General features: G+C 38.4%; 1 protein-coding gene across 4 annotated transcripts in view; it reads left to right on the forward strand.

Annotated features, from left to right (window-relative positions):
• The window catches only part of BNC2 (basonuclin zinc finger protein 2), a 793,258-nt gene that overhangs the window by 601,343 nt on the left and 167,847 nt on the right, over positions 1-24,068 (forward strand). For all 4 annotated transcript variants that reach the window (XM_077475239.1, XM_077475236.1, XM_077475237.1 and 1 more), the window contains one exon: positions 12,543-12,645. In XM_077475239.1, coding sequence (XP_077331365.1) covers positions 12,543-12,645 — 103 coding nt within the window. The remainder of the gene's footprint in view (positions 1-12,542; positions 12,646-24,068) is intronic.

A 24,068-nucleotide genomic window follows, 5' to 3' on the forward strand; every position in this document is an offset into this window, starting at 1 on the left:
AGACTTTAAAAAGAAAATCTTGTTGATAAAGCATAGCTTGTCAGTAGTAAAAACAGCGCTGTGTATAGAAAATGCTTGTTGCCTAGTATACATAGCTTAAGGAGATTTGCATCATATTTTACTTAACCCTTCTACTGAAACCATCATGAAAAGCAGAGGAACTGCTTTTTTGTAAGACTTACATATGCATTGTGTTTTTTTTTTTTTTTAAAAGAGAGTCATCTGTAATTACCAGTTTGCTGAACGAATTCCTGCAGGGTTTGTACTCTTGCCATTAGTAAAAAGAGATAAGTTGAAATGTATTAAAATTTCACTGTACAACTGGGAGTTTTTGTTCACAGTAAACGTGTTAATGTTTTTCCATTGCTCTAGTGTTTGTGTTTAAACTTAGAGAATAAGCCCACTGGGGACAATATCATAGGAGAAATCTTGTATGATAGAAGAATACTTTAGAGAACATATTGAAAAATATACAGTATTTTCCTTTACTATTTAGGGACACAATATAACTCTCTTTCAACTCACAACTGTCTCTTGGTACAAAGATTTAAATCTCATCTTATTTCTATTCCTATCACAATATTTTAACGTGTATTGTGCATAGGCTTCTTTTTCTTCATGGCAAGTGTTGCAGGATTCAATGATAGACATAAGATATAGAGTATTAGTAAAGCCTCTAAAGGCAAACTATAGGAATATTTTTGTCTTGTCTTTTTACATTTCAGATTGTTACTTACTACATTAGCAACTAGTAACCTAATGCATAGCATAAGACCTCTTCCACACTGTGGTGGTGGGTGCGCTGGCGGTAAAACGCTGCTTTTTTTAGCGGCACTTTACCGTAAATTTTTTTCTTTTACCTCGGCAGCAGCGCTATGCCGTCGGTATAGCCACGTTGCCCCATTGATTGCAATGGGCAGGAGCGGGGAAGGAGCGGTGTATACACCGCTCCAAAGATACCGCTAGCAGGACTTTTTTTAGTGTCCTGCCAGCGCACCGCTCACGTGAAAGCCCTCAGGGCTTTCACATTGAAGACACAGCAGCGGCTCTTTCAGGGCGTTTTGCAGGCGCCTATTTTAGTGCTGTAGCGCGTGCAAACCGCCCCAGTGTGAAAGGGGTCTAAACTGGCCATACATGGTCAGATTTTTGTCTGTCTGTTTAGTTACCTGCAACAATGTAAAGTAATGCAAGGGCCTGAATAAATGTTTAATTCACAAGATAGCATGTCTGTAAACATTTACACTATTTGTTGCAAGTTTGGTGGTCTAAAAGATCAAAATATGACCATGCATGGACACTTTAACCTTTTTCCTATGGATAAAAAAAATTGACCACCCAGAAGCCGCGAACAAAGAAATAAAAAAACATTTGTAATATTTATCATCTATCCCACACTGTCCCCTGCAGACCCACTGCACAACAATTCAGTGCCACTTCTCTTCAAAGTTGAATGATGCCCAGAGTTATCCAACCCACTTCAGGTGAGCCCAGGGCATTAAAGGCACATCCCCAGGGGATATGTCTATGCCAGCCAGGTTCACAGTACACATCATTACATGAATGATGCTCTGTCCAGCAGTAAGGCCCCTTTCACACAGAGTGGACTCAGTTGAGATCATCAGGGGACCTGTCCACTGATCCCCTGCTGATCAGAGCAGAGCGGGTGGATGACAAATCTGTGTCATCTTAATTTTTGCAAATCCAAACTCAATATTCCCCACGCACATGTTCCTGAAAAAAGGTGTTCAGTAATGCTGGGTGCTGTAATGACCACAGGCTGGCAACTGTAGACAATCGGAGTGAAGAAATGTCATCAGCACACCAAGGATTCCTCAAAAGGGTGCAAATCTTTAATTTCAAGGTCACATGGTAGACACATGTAAATGTTTCGGAGCCACGCAGGTCACTTGCTTGATGAAGGGGCCCTGCGTGGCTCCATAATTGTGCTGTATGTGTACCATGTGACCTTGAAATTAAAGCTTTGTACCCTCTATAGAAGGGGTTTCAAACTAGCGGCCCTCCAGTTGTTGCAAACCTACAAGTCCCATAATGCAGGGGTGTCCAAACGACGGCCCTCCAGTTGTTCAGGAACTACAATCCCCATCATGCCTAGTCATGTCTTTGAATGTCAGAGTTTTACAATGCCTCATGGGATGTGTAGTTCTGCAACAGCTGGAGGGCCGTAGTTTGGACACCCCTGCCATAATGCCTCTGCCTGTGGGAGTCATACTTGTAACTGTCAACCTTGCAATACTGGAGGGCCGCCAATTTGAGACCCCTGCTCTAGAGGAATCATTGGTGTGCTGATGGCATTTCTTCACCCCCTAATTTTTGCAGAAAGAACATCAACAGAGCCCTCTCTACTGTATGGGCAACTGGGAGTAAATGGCCTCCACTGTCCGTTTACTATCTGAGGATGTGAAGGGCAGCTCTTGAGATGTGGGGGGTGGGGGGGGAGTAAATACAGCTTTTTAAACAAGGAAGAGAAAAGGGATTTTAAAAAAAAAAGTGAAATTGAGCTTTAAGATCCCTGGCATCTACATATTTGCAGTTAACACTCATGCATCAGAGTAGTCAACATTGTGGAAATCCATGTCTATTCCAGCAATTGATTTTGGCATCTGTATCAATATATGTGTTCAGATAAATGTAAAGAATGTTATTAGTGTACGCCAATATTTCTAATCATAATGGTACATGGGGGATGCCACCCACAACTTATGCAGCAACTCAGTGATTGTGCTTTACTGTCCCTATCTCCCATTTATAAGTTTGTCCCTCTGCTCAGACTGGTTGAAAACAATACAAGATCTAAGTGATTCACATCAAAATCAGCAGCTACCATGTTCAGAAGTAAAGTTACATCAACCATTGTTTACAAAGTTAAACTTTGCAATGGGAACTCAGAGTATGTACTTACTAAAAATATGCTCTAGTTTCCCTCTGAAGGCCTTACGTTGAGAGAGAAAACAAGTGTTGGATTGGGTTGATGATGAGCTTATTTGTGATATATTATTGGTGCCCTACTGTATTTCAAGTGTATCTCATATCTAGAGTCATCTTCACTAATACAATTTGAAAAGCTGCTAATACACTTATATTTCTCCATGGTATTACAGAAAAGGATTGCTAATGTAATAGAATAGGATATTGTTGCGGGAAAGTGACAGCTATCTGGAAGCTGCTGTTTTGTTATCAGTGGTAGCATACTTATACGACCAAGTATGTGCTGAACAAGTAGACTGTGACAAATCCTTACCAACATGCATCAACAGTATTCAAGACAGCCATACAAAAAAAAGTTCTGCACACAATTGGATGTTTAAAGCAAGCACAGGCTCACTTCACTCTTCTGTAGTATATTGCGTCCCTCCATTGACCTACATTTTGTTTTACATCTGAATTCTTACAATTGCAAAACTAAATTTGGAATGGTTTAAGTGACCTGGTCACGCTTGTAAGCGTTAACGAAATAACTGGTCTGCTTTTGACCTACTTTAAGATTAATAATGGGGTAAATGGAACATACTTATTTTAACAGAAATGGAATGCATATTTAACAGTTTTAGAAATTTTCCAACATATTGATACATTTCTATCATACAATCCTGTATGGCATCTGCAACAGTTGGCGTTACTTAGGGTTAAGCCCCTTTGTGGTCATGTATTGCATTGAATCAGCAATCAGCAAATAATGCAATGTATTAGGTTAAAATAGCAAATAATTATACAATCCTCACTCTGCTCGCTAGTATTAATCCCCTTTATGATGTAAACTTCACTGACAGATTGCAGAACTGCTGCAAAGAAAGTGGGCCAGGGGATATATAAAAATATTTGAGCCCATTTTGGATTGCTTGTGCTGTTGAGTTTAACCTTTTTAAACACAATGGAGTAAATGGGCAGCATTGAGCGTTGGTGCTCTCCAGTGATTTCTTGTTGACCCTTCTAACAATATTCCTTAATAAACAAATACATTCTTATACAAGATGTCAATTTTCTTTATTCCCACCACACCTTTCTAGGTGGTGGGAAATAAAGCATAAACAGTCCTGAAGCACATACATGGCACATCGTAATTACAATTGGCATAGCTGCCACTGCATATACCTTAGACTGGATTCACACCTATGCATTTTTAGTGCTTTTTGCATTTTTCAGATTTGCACTACAGAACGTGTTCCATAGGAAACCATGGTAAATGGACTGCAAAATGCACTAAAAATGCATAGGTGTGAATGCAGCCTTACGGGGGATCATAGGTACCAACCAAGTGCTTAAGTTACTTAGAGTTTCTATATAGTTTCAATGCACCTTGAAGAATGTTCCGAACCAACTGTAGGATAATAACATTGAAACATTAGCCTTCTTGTTTTGGATTAATGTTAAGCAAAATTAGATATAACATTACATGTGGTGTTTCAGATATGATGGGGCTGCTTCCCAAGTCCCGGAATCCTTACTGCCTTTAAACACTGATCTGCACGTTTTCTATGCCATATGTATTATTGTGTGTCTAGACTAAGAAAGACACCAATGTAACCAGGTATTTGAAGAAGATCATGCCTATTATTACACTAGAACTAGTTAATTTCTGTCTGAGTGTGTAAGAGCATGCATTATTCCATGCCAGACTTCAACAGGCTGTTTTTCCTAGAGAGGTTGTGCTGTTCTGCACTGTCTGTTCTGACCTTCCCTAAACATGTGAAACAAACATGCTGACCTGCCTTAAAATGATATCTGCTTTGTAAAGGAGGTTTCACTATGGAAAATAAAATTAAAAGCCAGCAAATCCTGTAGCCACGTGGAAACAGGAGTGGGTACCTGTTAAAACTAGCTACCCGCTCCTCATCCAAAAAAATGACATGCCAAATGTGGCAGGGGAGGAGGACTTAAAGCAAAACTTCCTCTTTTTGGTGGAGTTCTGCTTTAAATCACTTTGAGAAAATTGACTAGGAAGATTATGTAGTGTGCTTTTCTTATCAACAAAGAGAAGAATATTTTCTTACATGCAGTATTCAGTAGCTGCACAGTGAGTAGTGTTGTATAAACAGTTGGGTCTGCCTTTTCAACACAGTTAAATACCCTTTAGTGAAATTGTGTGAAACAGGAGTGAACTGTGCTGCCCAAGCCATCAAAATACTCCCTTTTTATTTTCAAACCTTTACTGGTAAATATTACAACTGGGTTGGGTAGGAAGATCATTTTGTAAAGTGTGTGCAATGCTTAGCAGTCTATAATACCACAATAGTGGCATTGGCAGTTGAAGCCAATCAAGGCTGATGGACACCATAGTACATAGTACCTGTCTGTTTCATGTTCACTGATCATTTTGCAAGGAAAATCTCATCTTAGCAGAGGCAGGGGGATGCATGTCTACATGTTCTCAGGTACAGCATTCTCTCCAACAGGTCTTTGGAAAAACTGTGAGCAGCATAGTAGTGACATCACCAAATCTCACTCCAGACCCCATAAGAATAGAATTAGACAGGAGAGGGTGGCATACCCCTTACACGGTCTCGCACTGCAGATTTACAGCTATAAGGCTACATAAGAAGGGAGCCTAAGCACAGTCATATGTCATCATATGTCAGGATGTGCTCAGATATTTTTCAGAAGGAAAAAAGTAAAATTTTCAGGGTTAGCTTAGCCACAATCAACCTTTCTAGATCTTCCTTATAAAATAACAAATCAGCGCCTTTCAGTATTAGTCCACTTTACCCTTTGTTTCATTTACCTGTTCATTATAAGCTAGCCTCCATAGTTCCAGGAAAATTGTATTTGTTTATTTTTGCCCAGGCGTAAGGAGTTTTCATGTTAACACAATTCTGTCATAATGATGTGAGTGGTCCAACTGGACATGTTCAAGGTACTGAAACTTATTCCATGGGGGGTGGGGTTCAGGAATGAGCCCCTGATACAGGCTACACATGGTAACCTGTGTAGGGTAAACTGTGACACATTGATTAGTCCATACATGTCTATGTACGGTATATCTATTCCCTTTTTAAAGCACACTTACAAAAAACCTTGATGTTAAAACAAACACAAGTGTACAAGAAAGGGTTAAAATCAGACTGTCCCTTTGTAACTTTCCTGCATGGCACAGCAGCACAATTAATTACAGAGTTCATTAATTAGTGAACATATTAAAGAGAGACACCATTACTGACAAGTGCAGACGTGATATATCATCAAGTCAATAAACTATTGAACATGGAACTGGACCTTTCAGCAAGATCTCCTTTCTTCCTCACTGTTAACCTACAGACACATATATTATTCCTGCTTCATCAGCAGTTGTCGTTGGTAATATATTTCCTATTACTATTTCCGTTAATCAGGAATACATACTTATATAGCTTGGAAAATGAGCGATCGAACAGTTTACATGATGGAGGGGGTGCTGTAAGTACCGTGTATGACAGCATAATTTATTTCATGCAAGGGACTGGTTTTTAACAGCGGTGTTACAGAGGAGATATAAACTACTGCTTGGATGAGGATAACTTACTGCGCTGCAGCAACCTCTGAAGTGTGTGCATAGCATGATATAGAGAGTAGAGCATTGCTAAGAAACCAGAACTTGCAAAATATAGGGGTGGCCCACAATAGCTCTCAACCTTCATCTCAGTGATCCAGTGCCATTTAGGACGCAGGTACATATTGATATCATATGGATAAAGTAGTTACTTAAATAAACCATATTTAAATAAGAATATTGACTTTTGAATACTTAATTATTTACGAAAGGCAAATTTCCACGTGCACTTGGAAGTGCAGTCGCTGTAGATCCGAGGGGGACATGCAAGGAAAATAAAAAACAGCATTTTAGCTTTCACATGATTGGATGATAAAATCAGCAGAGCTTCCCCTCATTTCAGATCTACCCCTGAGACTTACAGCGTCTGCACTTCCAAATGCACTTGTAGTGCAAAGTGGATTTACCTTTCGTAAATAACCCCCAATGGTATGTTTTAGGGAAGGTCTTTTTGTTTTTTCTTGGACACTGATACTATAGCCAGAAGTTATTATTTCATCCCTTGCTTTTTCTTATCTAAAGGGTTGATAGATTTTATAGTCCTGCTTTCACAATTAGCCTCCCTCGTGGTATGATTATGTCTGGTTTTTGATGCTGAAAGCGGTACATTGTTTTGCATAGAAATGTAGGGTTTTATATTGTAGTCCTGTAATTCTTAGAAATAACTCACTTAAATCTCTTGTCTAAACAAGAGTCTAGTAGACATCCCGGGTATAATAAAGTTTGAAACACAAAATCCTTAATTATAATATAATAAATAACTGTAAATAATTATCACAAATAATAATATAATAATAAAATGCATTCAATAATGTAACCAAAGCACTGAAATTAGCTCAGTTGCAGAATTGTCACTGTCATTACTTTCAGTGTTTGATGATGGATTTCCCCACAAATCACTATCACTCAATTGATTCTAATTTATTATCTTTATTTATTATAAATTATTATTAATTTATTTCTAGCTGGTGTAAAACCACTTTTAACATAAAGGGACACTTTTTGGTTGCTATGGACAATCTCCAGTTTCCAGGCAGAAAGAACAGTATATACAGTATAATATAAAACTGCATGCAGGGCACTGGACAAAGCACTAGGGACAAAAGGGAGGTGAAACAATGTGATACAGAAATGTAATCTGTAAGATTACAGTATACTGTATGTGTTATGTGTTTTTCACTTTTTGGATTTGGCGCCTTGCTCCATCTCCGTGCGTCGCAAAGCTCTCAGGGAACGGATGCCAGCACTGTGATAAATCGAGCAGAGGACCCAGCCCACACACACTGCGGGATGACATCGCAGGATCCTGAGGACAAGGTAAATAACTTTGCTTGGATCCTGCGATGCAATCTCAAGTGTGGCTCGGGGGTTACCGCTTTTGGTAATGAAAATTCACCTTTTATACACTTATAACTTTGTTCTATGCTCTGATTTATAGCTTTCAGTATTATGTACTTGGAATGAATAAAACAATACCAAACAAATACCAATATGCTAAAATACAAATATATTCTAACTTTCTACAAAGTTAATCTCCAGACATCAAAATATGTAAAAATAAATATAAATTGCAATTAATTTTTATATATAACTAACAAAATTGCATGATGAGGGAGGGAGGGGCAGCACTAAGAGCTAACCAGGCTTTACTACATATGCTGACAGGAGGAGAAATCAGAGTGAACAGAGTTGAATACCTAATAGTATGTCGCTACACTTTAATTGTCCAGTCAGCAACTGGGGAAGGTGACCTCAGTGGTGTCAACTTCCTGGCTGTACTGTTCAGCAAATGTATATGATTCACAAAAGTGGCTGTACAGAATTGCTAATCATTTGGCAAGTAAAGCTGGCCATAGATGGATTTTTTTTTTATCAACTGGCTGGCTGAAAACAAAAAAAAACAAAAAACAAATTGATTCCCTTATCCACGCATTTGAGGTGGATAGAGAAATCCTCCTGCTGCACTACACTATTGTATTCTGATGGTGGGGGCTCTTCCGCTGTCAAAAAACAGTAAAACCTTGGTTTGAGAGTAACTTGGTTTGAGAGCGTTTTGCAAGACAAGCACATTTTTTAAAATAAATTTTGACTTGATATACAAGCAATGTGTTGATATACAAGTATCTTTATGTCACAACTGAGTATAAAAGAAGAGGCGCCTCTAAGTGTAGCAATATGGTTACATTTAATGAATGAACAATTTTTAGCAACATATTGCTACATTTAGAGGCACCTTTCTTCTATTTTATACTTTGTAGCTCCTGCTGGATTCTGCTTCTAATTCCCTTGTGGACAATTCCATTTGTGGATGGACATTTTATGGTTACACAACCTAGTCACATTGCTATAATCTTTTTATATGGACTATAAACTGAATGGACTATAAACTGAAGGACCTATGAATAAATGGTTGTGGAACAAATCATTTGAGTGTCCATTATTTCTTGTGGGAAATGTGCTTGGATATACAAGTGCTTTGGATTACAAGCATGTTTATGGAACAAATTAAGCTCGCAAATCCAAGGTTTTACTGTACAGTGATCAGTGCTGCAGTCAGTTGGCTGCAGCTCTGATCAAACACAAATTTTACAACTAGCCTGTTTGTGAGAAGTCAATCACTAGATTGACTTCTCGCTAATAGAAATGTCTATAGATGGGTAGAAATACTGTTGGTCCCTCCTGAATCGGCCAAATTTTGATCCGTCTATGGCCAATTTAAGAGAGTTTGCATATGGGAATTTAGCTGTTTACCTGGAATTTAGCTTTAAATTAGCAGCCAGCGGTGAACTGACCAGCCGTCTGTATACTTTTTTCTCCATACCAATACTAATCTTTTGAAATTCCAGTAAATAAAAAGCTTTACAAATTGAACAGTTATGGTATGCAATCCTGGTTATAATATATATCATTTCTTTGGAAACTTGATTTGATATATTACAGGCTCCATGAACTTAGCGTTTGAAATCTCCTTCTTGTGTTGCCCATAAAAATTACATTTTAGATGTTCGTAATCTCCAGCCTTTGCTGTGTTCAGTTCCATGAGAACACAGCAAATGCCTAACTCAGAAACAGCTTTGATGCCACATAGTTGAAAGCAATATATGCCAAACAAAAATGACACATAAAACATTACGTGTGTGCAGATTTTATGTGTTCTGGTAACTTGCGTTTGTTAATAAACTGAAGGATAAAACTGCTCTTCACGTTGTGAGTATAGACAGATTCCTTTTTTCTTGGTCTGTTCAAAACTGGCCAAAAGCATTTCTTTTGTACATGTCGTAGTATTACTGGTTGTTTTAATACGTGTGACCATAACATTTACCACTTTTTACAGTATATGGGATCTGTTGGACCAACAATTAGGCCTAACAAGTGCACGTAAAATTTTTGGTGTTTAGGGATAAGTGTACTTTTATTGGACTATCCTTTTTAGGCCCCCTTCTTTCGATTTTGTGTTATTTGGTATACTTTATCAGAAACCTCACCCTGTGGAAAAGTCAATTACATTTAAGTATGCATGCAATAAATACAATGAAGGACTGGAGGAATTTTGAGGCTGTGGGATATTGTGCCAGCTGCACACTGATGTTAAAACCATCAGGGCTACTGGTAGAAATTATGTGGACCTATACAGCCTACCTCACAGGGCTCCTCCAAAAATATAAAAAACATTTCTTGTAGAAGGAAACCCACTCAAGTGAATAGCGTTGCAGGGCATTAGTGCCGGGTTAAAGCAGGTGGTGAGGAGGCTGCTTGTCAAATACTCTGTGATGAGGGATCCAAATCCAAATGCTCACTGTTCCTCAGAGAGCAAAGCATATGTATGAGCTCTTACCTTTCAAAATTTTTTAAAAACGTTTACATAAATTCATTAGTGCCTTTCTCTGCAGCCTCAGCTGCATGGGAGATGGCTGGGAAGCACTCTGATGCTTTCTGTTCATTCACAAACTTAAGCTTATTAAACTATGCTTCAGCGATGAATGGACACAAGAGCAATCAGTACCGATCACTCACTGTGTTTATTTATTTTATTTATTTTATTTTTATTTTATTTATTTAGAGTCACAAGACAGCACAGCTGGCCCTCCTGCTCGGCAGGTGCCTTGGCCCCCCTTTTAAACTGATGGGACCCAGGCCCAGTACAGGAGGGCTGACTGTACTGCCTTATCAGAGGCCGTGGTAACCCTTGAGGTATAATATTTTAGAATTTAGGTTAAAGCATGTAACAAGGTAAAATTTTAAGGAAATGTAGCATATCACTGGAATACATGCACATGTATCTACAGTATATTTTGTCCTTTAGGCCGGGTTCACCATGGTACTACAAACGCTCTGACATCAGGAGCTCATGTCGCATGACATGTGAAAATCAATGTTTCCCTATGAGAGCCATCATAACTGGTCTGACACAAGTTGGTCCCACTTTGAAAATGCTCCCTGCACTACTTTGGTCCATTTTTGATCCAACTTTAGCCCATTGAATATCACTGAAGTCAGATCAGAGTCGGATTGCCGTCTTAACTGATCCGACTTTGGCATGCGACTTGTGCTCTGATGATCTTGAAGAGGAACTCCACGCCAAATAAAAAAAAGAATGGCATGAGTTCCCCCTCCAAGACCATACCAGGCTCTTCGGTCTGGCATGGATTTTAAGCAGCGCGAGGTCCCCCTTAAAATCCATACCAGACCGAAGGGCCTGGTGTGCTCTTGGAGGGGGAACCCATAGTGTTTGTTTTTTTTTCAAATTTGGCGTGGAGTTCCCCCTAAAGATTCATACCAGACGCAAAGTGCCTGCATTGTCAGAATCAAATTCTGATCCCGGTTCATTGAAGTCGGACAAATGTCGGACTTCAAGTCACAGGGCAAAGTCTGATCCACAGTCATACGACTGTTGTGTGTCGTGTCATACCAGTATGAAACTGGCCTTAAACATGCTGCAAGTACAGAAAAAACCTGTTGTTGTTCCAGATTTATAGTGCGCTATTTCTTCTATGACATGACAATACACCACTGAAGCATGTGATGTCAGACCTGCATGCCTAAAAAGTATCAGTAGATCCAGAGATATTGGCAGTTAACGTTTCCTGCAAGTCAAGCTTAATCCCACTCCCCCCCAATCTCTTATTGGTCAGAAAGGATGTCCTTTACAATAAGAACCAATCAGGAGGCTCAGAATGCAAGAGAAAATTGGAGCCATGTTAGGCTTTTACAGGAAAACTTTGATTTTGCAAATAAAGCTCCTTATCCTTTGTTTGTGCCTTTTTTTAATCACGTACTTAGTTTTAATTGCTATGGTGTGAGACAGTTTTACTTTGAGCTATCAAGGCTGTGTTGCTAAAATAGTGACTAATGGGTGTGGAATGGCAAATGTCTTTTCACCAATATTTTTTGTTAATAAAGTCAATTTTGTACTCACCTAATGCTTATATCAGTCTAAATTTCCTATATTTAATATTAAAATTAAATGGTAGGGGTGATTTACTAAAGGAGTATAGGTAGCTCACGTATCTTGAAGAATAAGGTGAAGTTGTGCTGGTTTCAACCATATGCAACCAAAAAAACATAACTGGGTATTCAAACACAGCTCCACCTTATTCACTAACCTAAGTAAACATTCACTTTGCTAAGTGCTTCATTTCCCTAAGTAAATCAATGCCATTAACTCTGCTTTTTTGCATTCAACCCATGTAAACCAGATTAGTTTGGCACTATACTAATATATGAACTATGTATATGATTTCTTACAATGTTCTTAGATAACCTCATAGCTTTTATTTTGTTTATCGGTTTTACTGTTATGACAGCCACTCGAAGCTAAGACTCTCTTAAGTATTAAAGCATTGCATCGGAAATGTGCTTTTTCCATTTTTTGTGTCCCTGCAAACAGCACTAATAGGTGATTACACTGTGTTTCCATAAGCCACAATATCTCATACATATTGTAAGAGCATAAACCGTGAAATGGACATCTCGATCAATGACTCTCTCTTTCCTCTTCTAGGCCATCCGATGTACACTTGTAAATTGCACATGCGAATGTTTCCAGCCTGGGAAGATTAATCTGAGAACCTGTGACCAATGTAAACATGGCTGGGTGGCACATGGTAAGAAACATCATTGTGCTATTTGTTTGTCAAAGAGGGGCTATTTACTACAGCTGGAGAGAGCAAAATCTGGTGCAGCTCTACTTAGAAACCAATCAGCTTCCACATTGTATTGCCAAAGCTTAAATGAACAAGCTGAAGTTAGAAGCTGATTGGCTACCATGCACAGCTGAATCAGATTCAGAGTGCATAAGTTTTAGTAAATCTCCCCCACTATCACAGATGCCTGACATTAATTTAAATAATACCATTAAAGGGCCTAATGTATGCTAGAAGAACATCTTCATAATTATGGGCAACACCTCAACTTCTTTCCCCTCTATTTGATATTTAAGGTCCATTTTTGTCAATTGTTGTCATGTCTGGAGCAATCAGCTTTTAGATTTTATTGTCAAAGCTTAATTGAACAAGCTTAAGTTAGAAGCTGATTCTATGGTTTGAGGGTTTCCATGCACAGGTGCACCATATTTTGCACTCTCCAATTTTGGTAAATCAACCCCAGAATTTTGAGAGCCTGAAATTAATCCACAACTGTCCAATCCAGCTAGTGAAGACTTTTCTAGTTAGAAGTCTAGACTGACTTGAAGAGCCTTCGTAGGGGTCTCAAACTGGTGGCCCTCCAGCTACTGTGGAACTACAAGTCCCATCATGCCTTTGCATGAGGAAGACATGCTTGTAATTGTCAGCCTTGCAAGGTCCCATGTCAGCCTTGCAACAGCTGGAGGGCCACCAGTTGGAGACCCCTGCTCTAGTAACTAAGGCCTGTTACATTATTTATTTCACATCAACAAAACGCATTTTATCAACAAAAAGGGGAAGGATTAGATCCTCTGACAAGTTATTATTAATGTTTGTGCTTCCTGTCCCAGTGACAGCCAATCCTCTCATTTTTGTCTTGTTGTCACAGATATAGAAGGTGAGTTGGAATCTTTTCAATGGGGTCATGGACAGGAATAAAAATTGACAGAGGTATTTACTCTTCCCAAGACTATCAAAAACTAAAGAAAAGAAAGTTCAGTTTAAGGTTAGGCTTTAGCCTCTTTATATAGTTCTTACTGGGTAAGAACCTGTTATTTGAACTCTTTGAAAAGAAAGCGAAAGCAGTTTCAAACTAAAAAACAACATTTTGTTAAATTGCAGTTGACCAATTATTACATGTGGTGGTTGTCTTTGTTTTTTTTGTTGTTTTTTTTTTGTTTTATTTAAGCCTTTTTTCCCCAGTACCACCTTGGGATCCCATCTGTTATTTTCAAATGTTACTAAGTTTAGCTGTTGAGACAAACCATCACATATTTTCATTTATATAAAACCTTTATCCCAAAAGGGAAAAAAAAAACTGTAGCTTCTTATAAAGTGTTAGCTGGAGTTCAGCTTCAATTTGCTGGTCAAGTCCATCCAAATCTGCTAGTAAAACACTACCCTCTCCCCAGACTGACCATGCTGCTTTCCAAAGGTGTCTGCTTTATTACTTCATCCAGAATGCAGACACCCTAAGAAGGACATGTGTTACTTCCAGGATCACCAGGTAAAATGAAGGCATATAGGCCTAAAATTAAAACGAATGCAGCCATCACATCTAAGAAATGGTAAGCTGCAATTGAATACATTTTTTGTTTGTTGGCTTCAATACTGTTTAACTTATACTATAGAAGAATAAAACATATTGGCTGGCCACCTTATCTGATAGATCTAGCTAATATTTTAAGAATAACAACTGATTTACAACGCCATGTCATAATTATTAAATCAATTCAATTCAGTTCAATTAAATACGTTATATGTAAAAATATATTTTTTAAAATTATTACTATTATTATTATTTCAAAAGTGTAGTGTTATACCGCGATAGGTGCAAAATTAAATGACTATACTATATAACAGCAGCAATTAATCCCAGTGACATAACCAAGTGTGTACAAAAAATAATTGCGCAATTATTTTTTATTATTACTGTCTGCATTTTTATGGGCATTTGACTTTGCAGAACAACTGCCAGTGATGTCATTGGATTGGACTATTATAAATAACTGAGATGCATTGAAGGCTCACCTGTTAAACTTTCACATCCTTCACACAGGTTCTTCTTTCCAACAGCAATATTTGTAGACGAGTGTTCAAGCAGTCCTGCCTGTGACTCACGTATCTGTGTATGTTCTTTAACAGATCATAGCTGCAGAGTTGTGGTTGTCATTGTGGACAGTGAACCTCATAAAATATACTAAAGTGTGCAGGGCACAGGAGTGCTGGGCAAAGCTTCCTAAACCCTTGGTTTCACATATCCAGAAATGTTGGCATCCAGCACAGTGTGATGTAAGGCTTTGAATAAGTTCAACTTTAGGAGTTTAAGGGTCCAAGCAGAAAGGGGAAGAGTAAAACATAGACAAGTAAGCAGGCTGAGTGCAATTACATCTGATAGGCAGACAAAAGGACAGGGCAAGCAGAAAAAAAAATGGAAACAATGGGCAAACCAAACTGCTGCTAAGATGATGAGGAACAAGATGCACTTATTGTGCACAGGTAAGAATCAAAAGCCAACAACTGAAGTCAAAGACTGGCCCAGGACCAGAGGGGCTAAGCCAAATACAGGAATTAAAGTGAGTAATGGGAAATAGAGTACTCCCTAATCACAGTGCACCAGAAACCAATGGAGAGGTAACCTTAGCATCAAAAAGAAATTCCAATATTAAATTATTATTTGTACTTGCCCAATAGCTTATGATGGGTGATAAAGGTAAATACTGTTGTCTCCTAGAATCGCATACTTTCTGCTTTGCTTGGAGTGCATTGCTTTGGGGAGGAGGCTACTATTTCAGCTCAATGAAGTGCAGCTCTTCCCTCTCCAAACAGCACCCTCTAGGGCAGGGATAGGCAACCTTGGCACTCCAGGTGTGGTCAGACTACAAATCATGTCCCTTCCTCTGGGAGTCGTGCCTGTGGCTATGAGAATTGTAGTTTGATAACAGCTGGAGTGCCGAGGTTGCCTACCACTGCTCCGTGAGTAGGCAGGAACAGCTTGTTAACAGCAAAGTTGGGTGTAACCGTAGAGTTAGGCAGTGATGCTAGAAAAAAACATTTTTACCTATAAAGATAACCTGTCATATTCAATTTTTTTCCAGAAATTCCACAGACAAAAAAGTATAATTCAATGTAAACGTGAAGTTTTACTTCAAAGGAAAGTTTTCATGAGAAAAAGATGTATGTTGAACTGAACAAAAAAAAATAAATAGTGCTGTGAAATAACTAAATTAATACATAAAGTGCTAGTGCAATAAAATATATACAATAAAACATGAACTGGGTGCTAAAGTGCCAAGTGAGAAATAACACAGAATATAAATTCCTATAAATAATGAGTATCCATAGTCATTGGTGAGAACTCAATCATGAAAATGAATAAAACCAATAAAGTATGTAAACAGGTGAATCAAAACCAGGAAATAGATATCAAAAGTCCCATGTGCACTACTGAAGAAAATATCTTGAATATCTAAGTGCAATCCAAAAGATATTGTGACAGTCTAACGATTAGAAGATGCAGTCCAAGTAATACTGTGACAGTCTAGCAGATTTTTTCAAAATAAATAATGCATCCCTCCACCGTGAATGAACAACAAAAGCCGGTGCCTGGCCAGTCTTCTGTGATAGCACCTGTGTGTGTACAAGCTCCTCACCTTACTGCCGTAAGGTTACAGAATATATATAGCTCACAAGCATCGGTCCTCAGGGGGTCCATCTTTGATGTTAATAAAGCTTCCTTTGCTAGTATACTCCATATGGAGAGATAAGACACAAGGAAGAGAGGTGCCAATAGCCTAATCCCGTTTTAAAATACCATTTATTACAGCAAACAAATAGATACACTCACTTTTTTAAATTTAAAAAAAGGCAGCAATCCACGAGCGCCGAGCTCGTATACTTCCGTCCAATCCAGGTATTGCCTATTGCTCCAATCCCAACGCGTATCGACACACGACGTGACTTCATCAGGGGATACCCTTAGGGGCTTGTATATACACTGTGCTATCACAGAAGACTGGCCAGGCACTGGCTTTTGTTGTTCATTCACGGTGGAGGGATCCATTATTTATTTTGAAAAAATCTGCTAGACTGTCACAGTATTCCTTGGACTGCATCTTCTAATCGTTAGACTGTCACAATATCTTTTGGATTGCACTTAGATATTCAAGATATTTTCTTCAGTAGTGCACATGGGACTTTTGATATCTCTTGATTTTGATTCACCTGTTTACATACTTTATTGGTTTTATTCATTTTCATGATAAAGTTGTCACCAATGACTATGATTTTTTCTTTCTGTGTTATTTCTCACTTGGCACTATAGCACCCAGTTATTTTTTATTGTATATATTTTATATTATATTCTCTCTTAGCTTGGTGAATGAGGTAAAGCTGTTCTGATTTCTATTATTCAATCATGTGCAAGCAAAAATATTTTTTTTTCTTTATTCCTTGCATGTGATTCTTTGCAAACTAAATTTTCACTACATTCACCAAGGTAAGAAAACATTTTTGTACAAATTTAACAGTCCGCTTCACTTTAGTAAACCAATCCAACAGATTGCAACAAAACTCTTCTTGTTTAGTAAAATGTGGAAGGGTTAGAGCCTCTTGCAGGTTATTGTTACTGTATGTGTCTGGCTGTCCCTACCACAACCATTCCCCTAATTTTTTGTTGTGCTGTCACAGGGTTCAAAGATGGCAATAAAAATCTGAAAAAAAAAACCTCCAAAACAATTTACTTGAATTGGGCTGTACTACTTCTTATATTAATCTCTGTTTTGTAAAGTCCAATTAACCACTTCAGCCCCTGAAGGATTTACCCCCTTCCTGACCAGAGCACTTTTTGTGATTTTGCACTGCGTCCATTTAACTGACAATTGCGTGGTCCTGCAACATTGCACCCAAACAAAATTTATGCCCTTTTTTCCCCACAAATAGAGCTTTCTTTTGGTGGTATTTGATCACATCTGCGGTTTTTATTTTTTGCGCTATAAACAAAAAAAGAGTGTCAAGTTTGAGAAAAACACAATATTTTTTACTTTTTTTTGCTATAATAAATATCCCCCAAAAATATATTAAGAAAAACTATTATTTTCCTCAGTTTAGGCCTATATGTATTTTTTTACATATTTTTGGTAAAAGAAATCACAATAAGCGTATATTGATTGGTTTGCGCAAAAGTTATAGCGTCTACAAAATAGGAGATAGTTTTATGGCATTTTTATTATTATTTTTTTTATTAGTGATGCCGGTGATCTATACTGCGACATTATGGTGGACACATTGGACACTTTTGACACTCTTTTGGGACCATTGTCATTTATGCAGCGATCATTGCTATAAAAATGCACTGATTACTGTGTTAATGACACAGGCAGGGAAGGGGTTAAACACTAGGGGGAGATCAAGGGGTTAAGTGTGTCCTAGGGAGTGAGTCTAACTGTGGGGGATGTACTACTACTCACGACAGCGATCACTGCTCCCGATGACAGTTAGCAGTAGATCTCTGTCATATCACTAAGCAGAACAGGGAAATGCTTTGTTTACAAAGGCATCTCTCCGTCCTTCCGCTACGTGACATGATCAGGGAAACCCAGCAGACATCGAGTCCACAGGACCCGCAGTCTCGGAGCATGCGGCGGGCGTCCACAATGCTGCATCTTAAAGGGGACATGCCTGTACGCTCTTTTGCCCACCCGTGTCATTCTGCTGATGCATATTGGCATGCAGAGGTCGGGAAGGGGTTAAGTAAAGCCCAAATACACTCTTTTTTCGTTCAACCCAGTGGGCTGAGCGAAAAAAGAAATGGAGGATCTTGCTGTATTAACTATCCAATGTTAGTACAGCGATCTCCCTGCTGAGCTATTTTATTGTGATGGGGAACTCACCAGAACGCACCGCACCGCCTGCACCATTGACGGCAAGTACTGATCGGATGCCATCTGGCTACCGTTCTTCCAGAATGCCTATTCAACAGAAGCCAGACGTTCAGCCGGGCTTCTGTCAGACAGGCTGCAGTAAGCATGAGCCGAATGTCAGACGGTTACTGTTGAACCGGCCAATACTGCCTGATATTTGGCCCGTGTATATCCGGCTTAAGATAAACAGGCTATCACATAGCTTCTAAAAGGAACAGCAGCCTCTTGTCACATGAGCATTGGTAGTGCAACTTCCCTCTCATGGTGAAAGTTAAACTGCTATAGGTTCATACAGAGATGGTATCAATGGAACCAGGGGACATACGGTACAATGACATGTACTTTTACAGGATTCAATTCAGGGCCAACATATTAGGACACAGAAACTATAAAGGAGCAAGTGTGGCAACCAGACACAGAAAATAAATAAAACATTCATTTTTTTAACATTTTTGTATAGGATATGAATAACGGAGGCCAAGGTTTCTATATTATCCTTTTCTCTTGCAACAAAGAAGCAACAGAATGGAATAATTAAGTCCTTTGCAGTGACAATCAAGACCCCAACATTAGTTAAATAGTGTTCAATGACGTTTCAAGAAATTTTAGACTTAAATGTATTTATTGCTGATTCTCATTACAAAATAGAAATGAAAAACCAAGTGCGCAATCCACATCCACAAGAGGGCAAAATGTAATACACGTGTTAAAGCAACGCTACGCTCAGGCTGAGAAAATGCAGCAATTGACAATTGTTAATTAAAAAGACTGGGAAATGTAACCATTTTAAACATTCCAGTAGTCACTCAAAGAGACATGGGATGCGTCTAACCCATATGCAGATTTCTAAACAAATACTTTTTTCCTAATGAGTCGCTGCACCTAGCTTGCTAGCAGCATCCTGATACCTGTCAGATTCTCGCAGTTGATGGCTCATCGAAACAGGCTGAGGGAACATTTCATCTGCCATGCAGTACTGATAGGCTTCTAAATGAGTGCCTGAGGACTGCGGTATGCTTGCTTTGAGACTCTGACCTCTGTTTGTTTTTTATTAAATACTTTTAAAAAGAAGTTTAAAAAAAACACACGCTGCTTATTAAATCACAACACAATAGCAACTGAATGTTAAAAAGCACTCAATCGAATCGGCTTACTATTCTTCACCTCCTTTATACAGCAGGATATGTTTGAAATGGATCTGTAAATACAAATTGCTGTTCCCTGCTGCAATAATTACACCGTTTCCTGGTGCTGTCATTAATGAATCTAATTTACACTTGTGCCTGTGAAAAGTTGGCTTAAAATATGAAGATGGATAATGTGTATGCTTTGGAATGTTGTGCTGATTTTATCATATAAACTAAAATTACAGCTAATTAATGAGGTCAAAGAGCAGGGCACATATGTAAGGCCTGGGTTAATTGACCTTTGTGCTCTTAACGAAGGATTGCTATTAATACAGATGTAAAGAGTGTCTCCTCTAAGCACTTAGATAATGTATTACTAGTAGACTTTATATTAAAATCCTAAATGCGAAAGAGGACATAATAAAAAAAAAACAGGAAGTAATTCAATGGTGCTATATACTATAAATTGTATACTATATACTGTATGCTTTATAATATATACATCTTAAAAAAGAAAATTCTTAAGCGACCATGTCATTTGGAAAGACATTTCCTAAAAAAACGAGTTATGCCGCGTACACACGACCGGACTTTCCGGCAGAAAAGGTCAGACGGAATCATTTCATCAGATATTCCGATGGTGTGTGGGCTTCATTGGAGTTTTTTTTTCTCAAAAATTCTGACGGACCTATAAATAGAACATGTTTTAAATCTTTCCAACGGAATCAATTCCTATCGGGAAAACCGTTTGTCTGTATGCTGGTCCGACGGACAAAATACGACGCAAGGGCAGCTTTTGGCTACTGGCCATTGTACTTCCTTTTCTAGTCCCATCGTACGTCATCATGTTCTAAACGAATGGACTTTGGTGTGATCGTGCATAGGCAAGTCCGTTTCAGTGGAACTCCGTCAGAAAGACCGTCAGAGTTTATTCTGACGGAAAGTCCGGTCGTGTGTACGCAGCATAAGAGACACATCTACAGAGATTTATCAATAGATCCAGCTGGAATACAGATACCAGCTGACCACCTACTACATGTACACTTTGACCTTATTTTCAGCAAGTGCTCAGTTTGATGCCATTGTGTTGGACAAGTGTTCTTACCATATTATTCGTTTTTTTAGCAATGCTGTACTTGAAAAGAAAAATAAATTATGCTGGCTGAATCAAATTAAAATCGTGGCTCGCCTCTACATAGCTGGATGATCTTTAAAATCCTCAAGCACACTCTGACCCAAAGTATTAAATCTGGTAATGCCATGCCGAACAGCTTTGTCTAATTACCAACAGCCATATACAATTTCATAAAAGTCAGGCAACATCATTTTGAGGTTGAGCAGTCATATCACAGTCGCAATAGCAGCAGTAAATCAGTTTCCAAGTCTTCAAGAGCTTTGGTAGCTAAAGAATCTGGAGCATGCAATATCCTTTTGGGTGTGTCGGATGCCCAGTTCCTGGCTATGCTCTGTGAGTCCTCCCTGAAGGCCCCTACATTACTACTGTGTTCTGTAGGGGTTGATGGATTTAAATCACTGTGCACTGTGGGGGACCAGGCATCTAACACACAAGGGAGTGGTGTATGCTGAAATTCTGCCGTAATAAGCATGAGAAGTCTGCTTTTGCAGGGAAGTTTTTTTACGCAACAAAAGTTCTTTAAAGAAGATTTCTAATTTTGTACAGGCATACTCCAATTTTAAATACACAATGGGGTTTATTTACTAAAGCAGGAAAGTGCAAAATCAGGCTCACTTCTGCATAGAAACCAATGAGCTTCCAGGTTTTATTACCAAAGCTGAGGTTAGAAGCTCATTGGTTTCTATACAGAAGTGAGCCTGATTTTTCACTTTCCATCTTTAGTAAATAAACTCCATTGTGTACTTAAAAGTGGAGTATGCCTGTACAGTTTGCTGAAGGGTTATATGCTCTGTCAGATTTTTTTATTTGACGCCCGTATCCCTGTTCGGGGTATTTCCTCTCACTTCTTGTCCCGGGGACCACACAGGATTTGAGGATAATTCTCTCAAGTGAGGATACAGACTGTTGTATGGAAGTGAAGGCACAGAAATGGCAATATGGGATTGAAAGGAAATCTTCTTTAGTGACAACTACTGCAAATGGAATTTGACAGAGATTCTAACTCTTCCTTACTCTACTAGGCTGCAGTTTTTGTAAATCAGCCCTTTTAACAGCAAGGTCTTTAATGCAAAGCAGAAAGAAGTTGAATGCAAAAATAAGTAAAGTAAAAGAAAGGATGGTTTTTGTACATAGCAACCAGATGGTCTGCTATTCTTCTAGTACAGCATAGAAATTGAGTAGCTGATGATAGAAGTGCAGACTCCACTCCAGGTGCAACATATAATGCAATCCCTATTTCTGAATCACAGGGTGCCAGTCCAGTCTGTGACCTGAGCTTAGCAAGAAAATATCAAAGGAAGGTTGACCGTTCTCCAAAAAGTGCGGTCAACCTTCCTTTGATACAAATTAAGTAACAAACTATTGCCCTTTTTTCTAACTTTTTTATATATGTGACCAACCTTCATTATAAAGCTTTTAATATTTTTTATTAAAGGGGTTGTAAAGTCAGAAGGTTTTTTTTAATCTTAATGCATTCTATGCATTAAGATAAACCACCTTCTGTGTGCAGCAGCTCCCCCTAATACTTACCTGAGCCCCATCTAGATCAAGCGATGTTGTAGGATTGTCTCAGCTGCCCAGGACTCCCCTCCTCATTGGTTGAGACAGCAGTGTGGCAAAATTGGCTCCCACTGCTGTCAATCAAAGTCAGTCAGCCAATGAGGAAGGAGAGGGGGATGGGGCTGGGCCACGGCTCTATATCTGAATGGACACATGGAGCTGCAGCTGGGCTTGATTGCCCCCGTAGCAAGCTGCTTGCTGTGGGGGCACTCAGCAGGAGGGAGGGGCCAGGAGTACCAAAGAGGGACCCGAGAAGAGGAGGATTCGGCTGCTCTGTGCAAATCCACTGAAAAAAAAATTGACTTTACAATCACTTTAAGCTTTTTTGTTGGCATAAAACATATTTTGTAATTGGAGGGAACACACCGATATTATTAGTATTATTAAACTGTATTACAGTATGCCCCATCAAGTTTAACTGAAATTGTATTTAAGTTTTAGTATTTTTACCCAAGATCCTTTGTATTTTCCTGTCCAAATCTGACTCAAGATATCTTTTGATATGATTAGATATTGCACTGCTTAGTATGTACACTGAGCATACATTAAATATTTGCAGATCAAAAAAGGATAGGATTGATATGAAATCCTAAGATTTGTTTGTATGGTCTGTTTTTGTGGGGGTCCATAATGCTTCTGCGTAATATTATATAAATGTATATAAATTACATTGGAAATGCATAATCTAAAAACCTGCCAGTGCTAGTTAATACTAAAAATGTGCAGTTAGCAAAAGCAGCCTTCAAAACACATGCATGTTTTAAGTATATTGATAGAAATATAGTTATACTCGTTAATTTATAAAATATATCTGGCACTTGTCGCTGAGCAATGTGTTTGGTACAAATTTACCATAAAAGTGCTACATCTTTTCTGTGCCAGCAACAGCTAATACTAATAGGTGTATGGCTGCCGTATGTCAACAAGTAAGTGTAGAGAGTTATCTTAATACAGAGCCTCTTTCAGAAACTGTTAAATGTGGACACTAAAAATTATATTTTCTTTTCTTCATGACTGCCAGAAGGACTTCATAGATATATCTCTTAAAATGTTAACCAGTTTGAACCAGGACTATCTAATCCCTGGTCTTGATTTTGTCTCCTTTTAATCTCATATGCCTTTTTGTAAGGAAAAATACTAGCAATAAGTATTACAGTATCTTTAACCACTTGACCACTGGGCACTTAAACACCCTTAATAACCAGACCAATTTTCAGCTTTCGGTGCTCTCACATTTTTAATGACAATTACTCAGTCATGCAACACTGGACCTATATGAAATTTTTGTCCTTTTTTTTCACACAAATAGAGCTTTCTTTTGGTGGTAACACATGCAATATGCAGCTGGTCAGGGTATTACTATTAAATATATTAAATATATTAAATTTTATATTAAATTTTATATACTTGGTCCTTATATATTTTAATAATTTCTCCTTTCTTTTCTGTATGTTTTACATATATTTTTTACATACACTGTATTAATTTTATATTAATTTTACTAATTGTTTTTATGTACAGTGGTTAACCTCTTTTTATGAGTATATTGAAAGATACCAATTGTATTCATGCATAATTGCTGATATTCCCTTTATAAGTATACTGGAATAGTTATGTAGGTTGCGGTGCTACATTATTATATCTCACCATGCCCGGAGTCCG

The sequence above is a fragment of the Lithobates pipiens genome, unplaced genomic scaffold, assembly GCF_037356315.1.
Source record: "Lithobates pipiens isolate NorthernLeopardFrog02 unplaced genomic scaffold, aLitPip1_a1.2 Scaffold_13, whole genome shotgun sequence".
In the NCBI taxonomy this organism is placed as follows: Eukaryota; Metazoa; Chordata; class Amphibia; order Anura; family Ranidae; genus Lithobates; species Lithobates pipiens.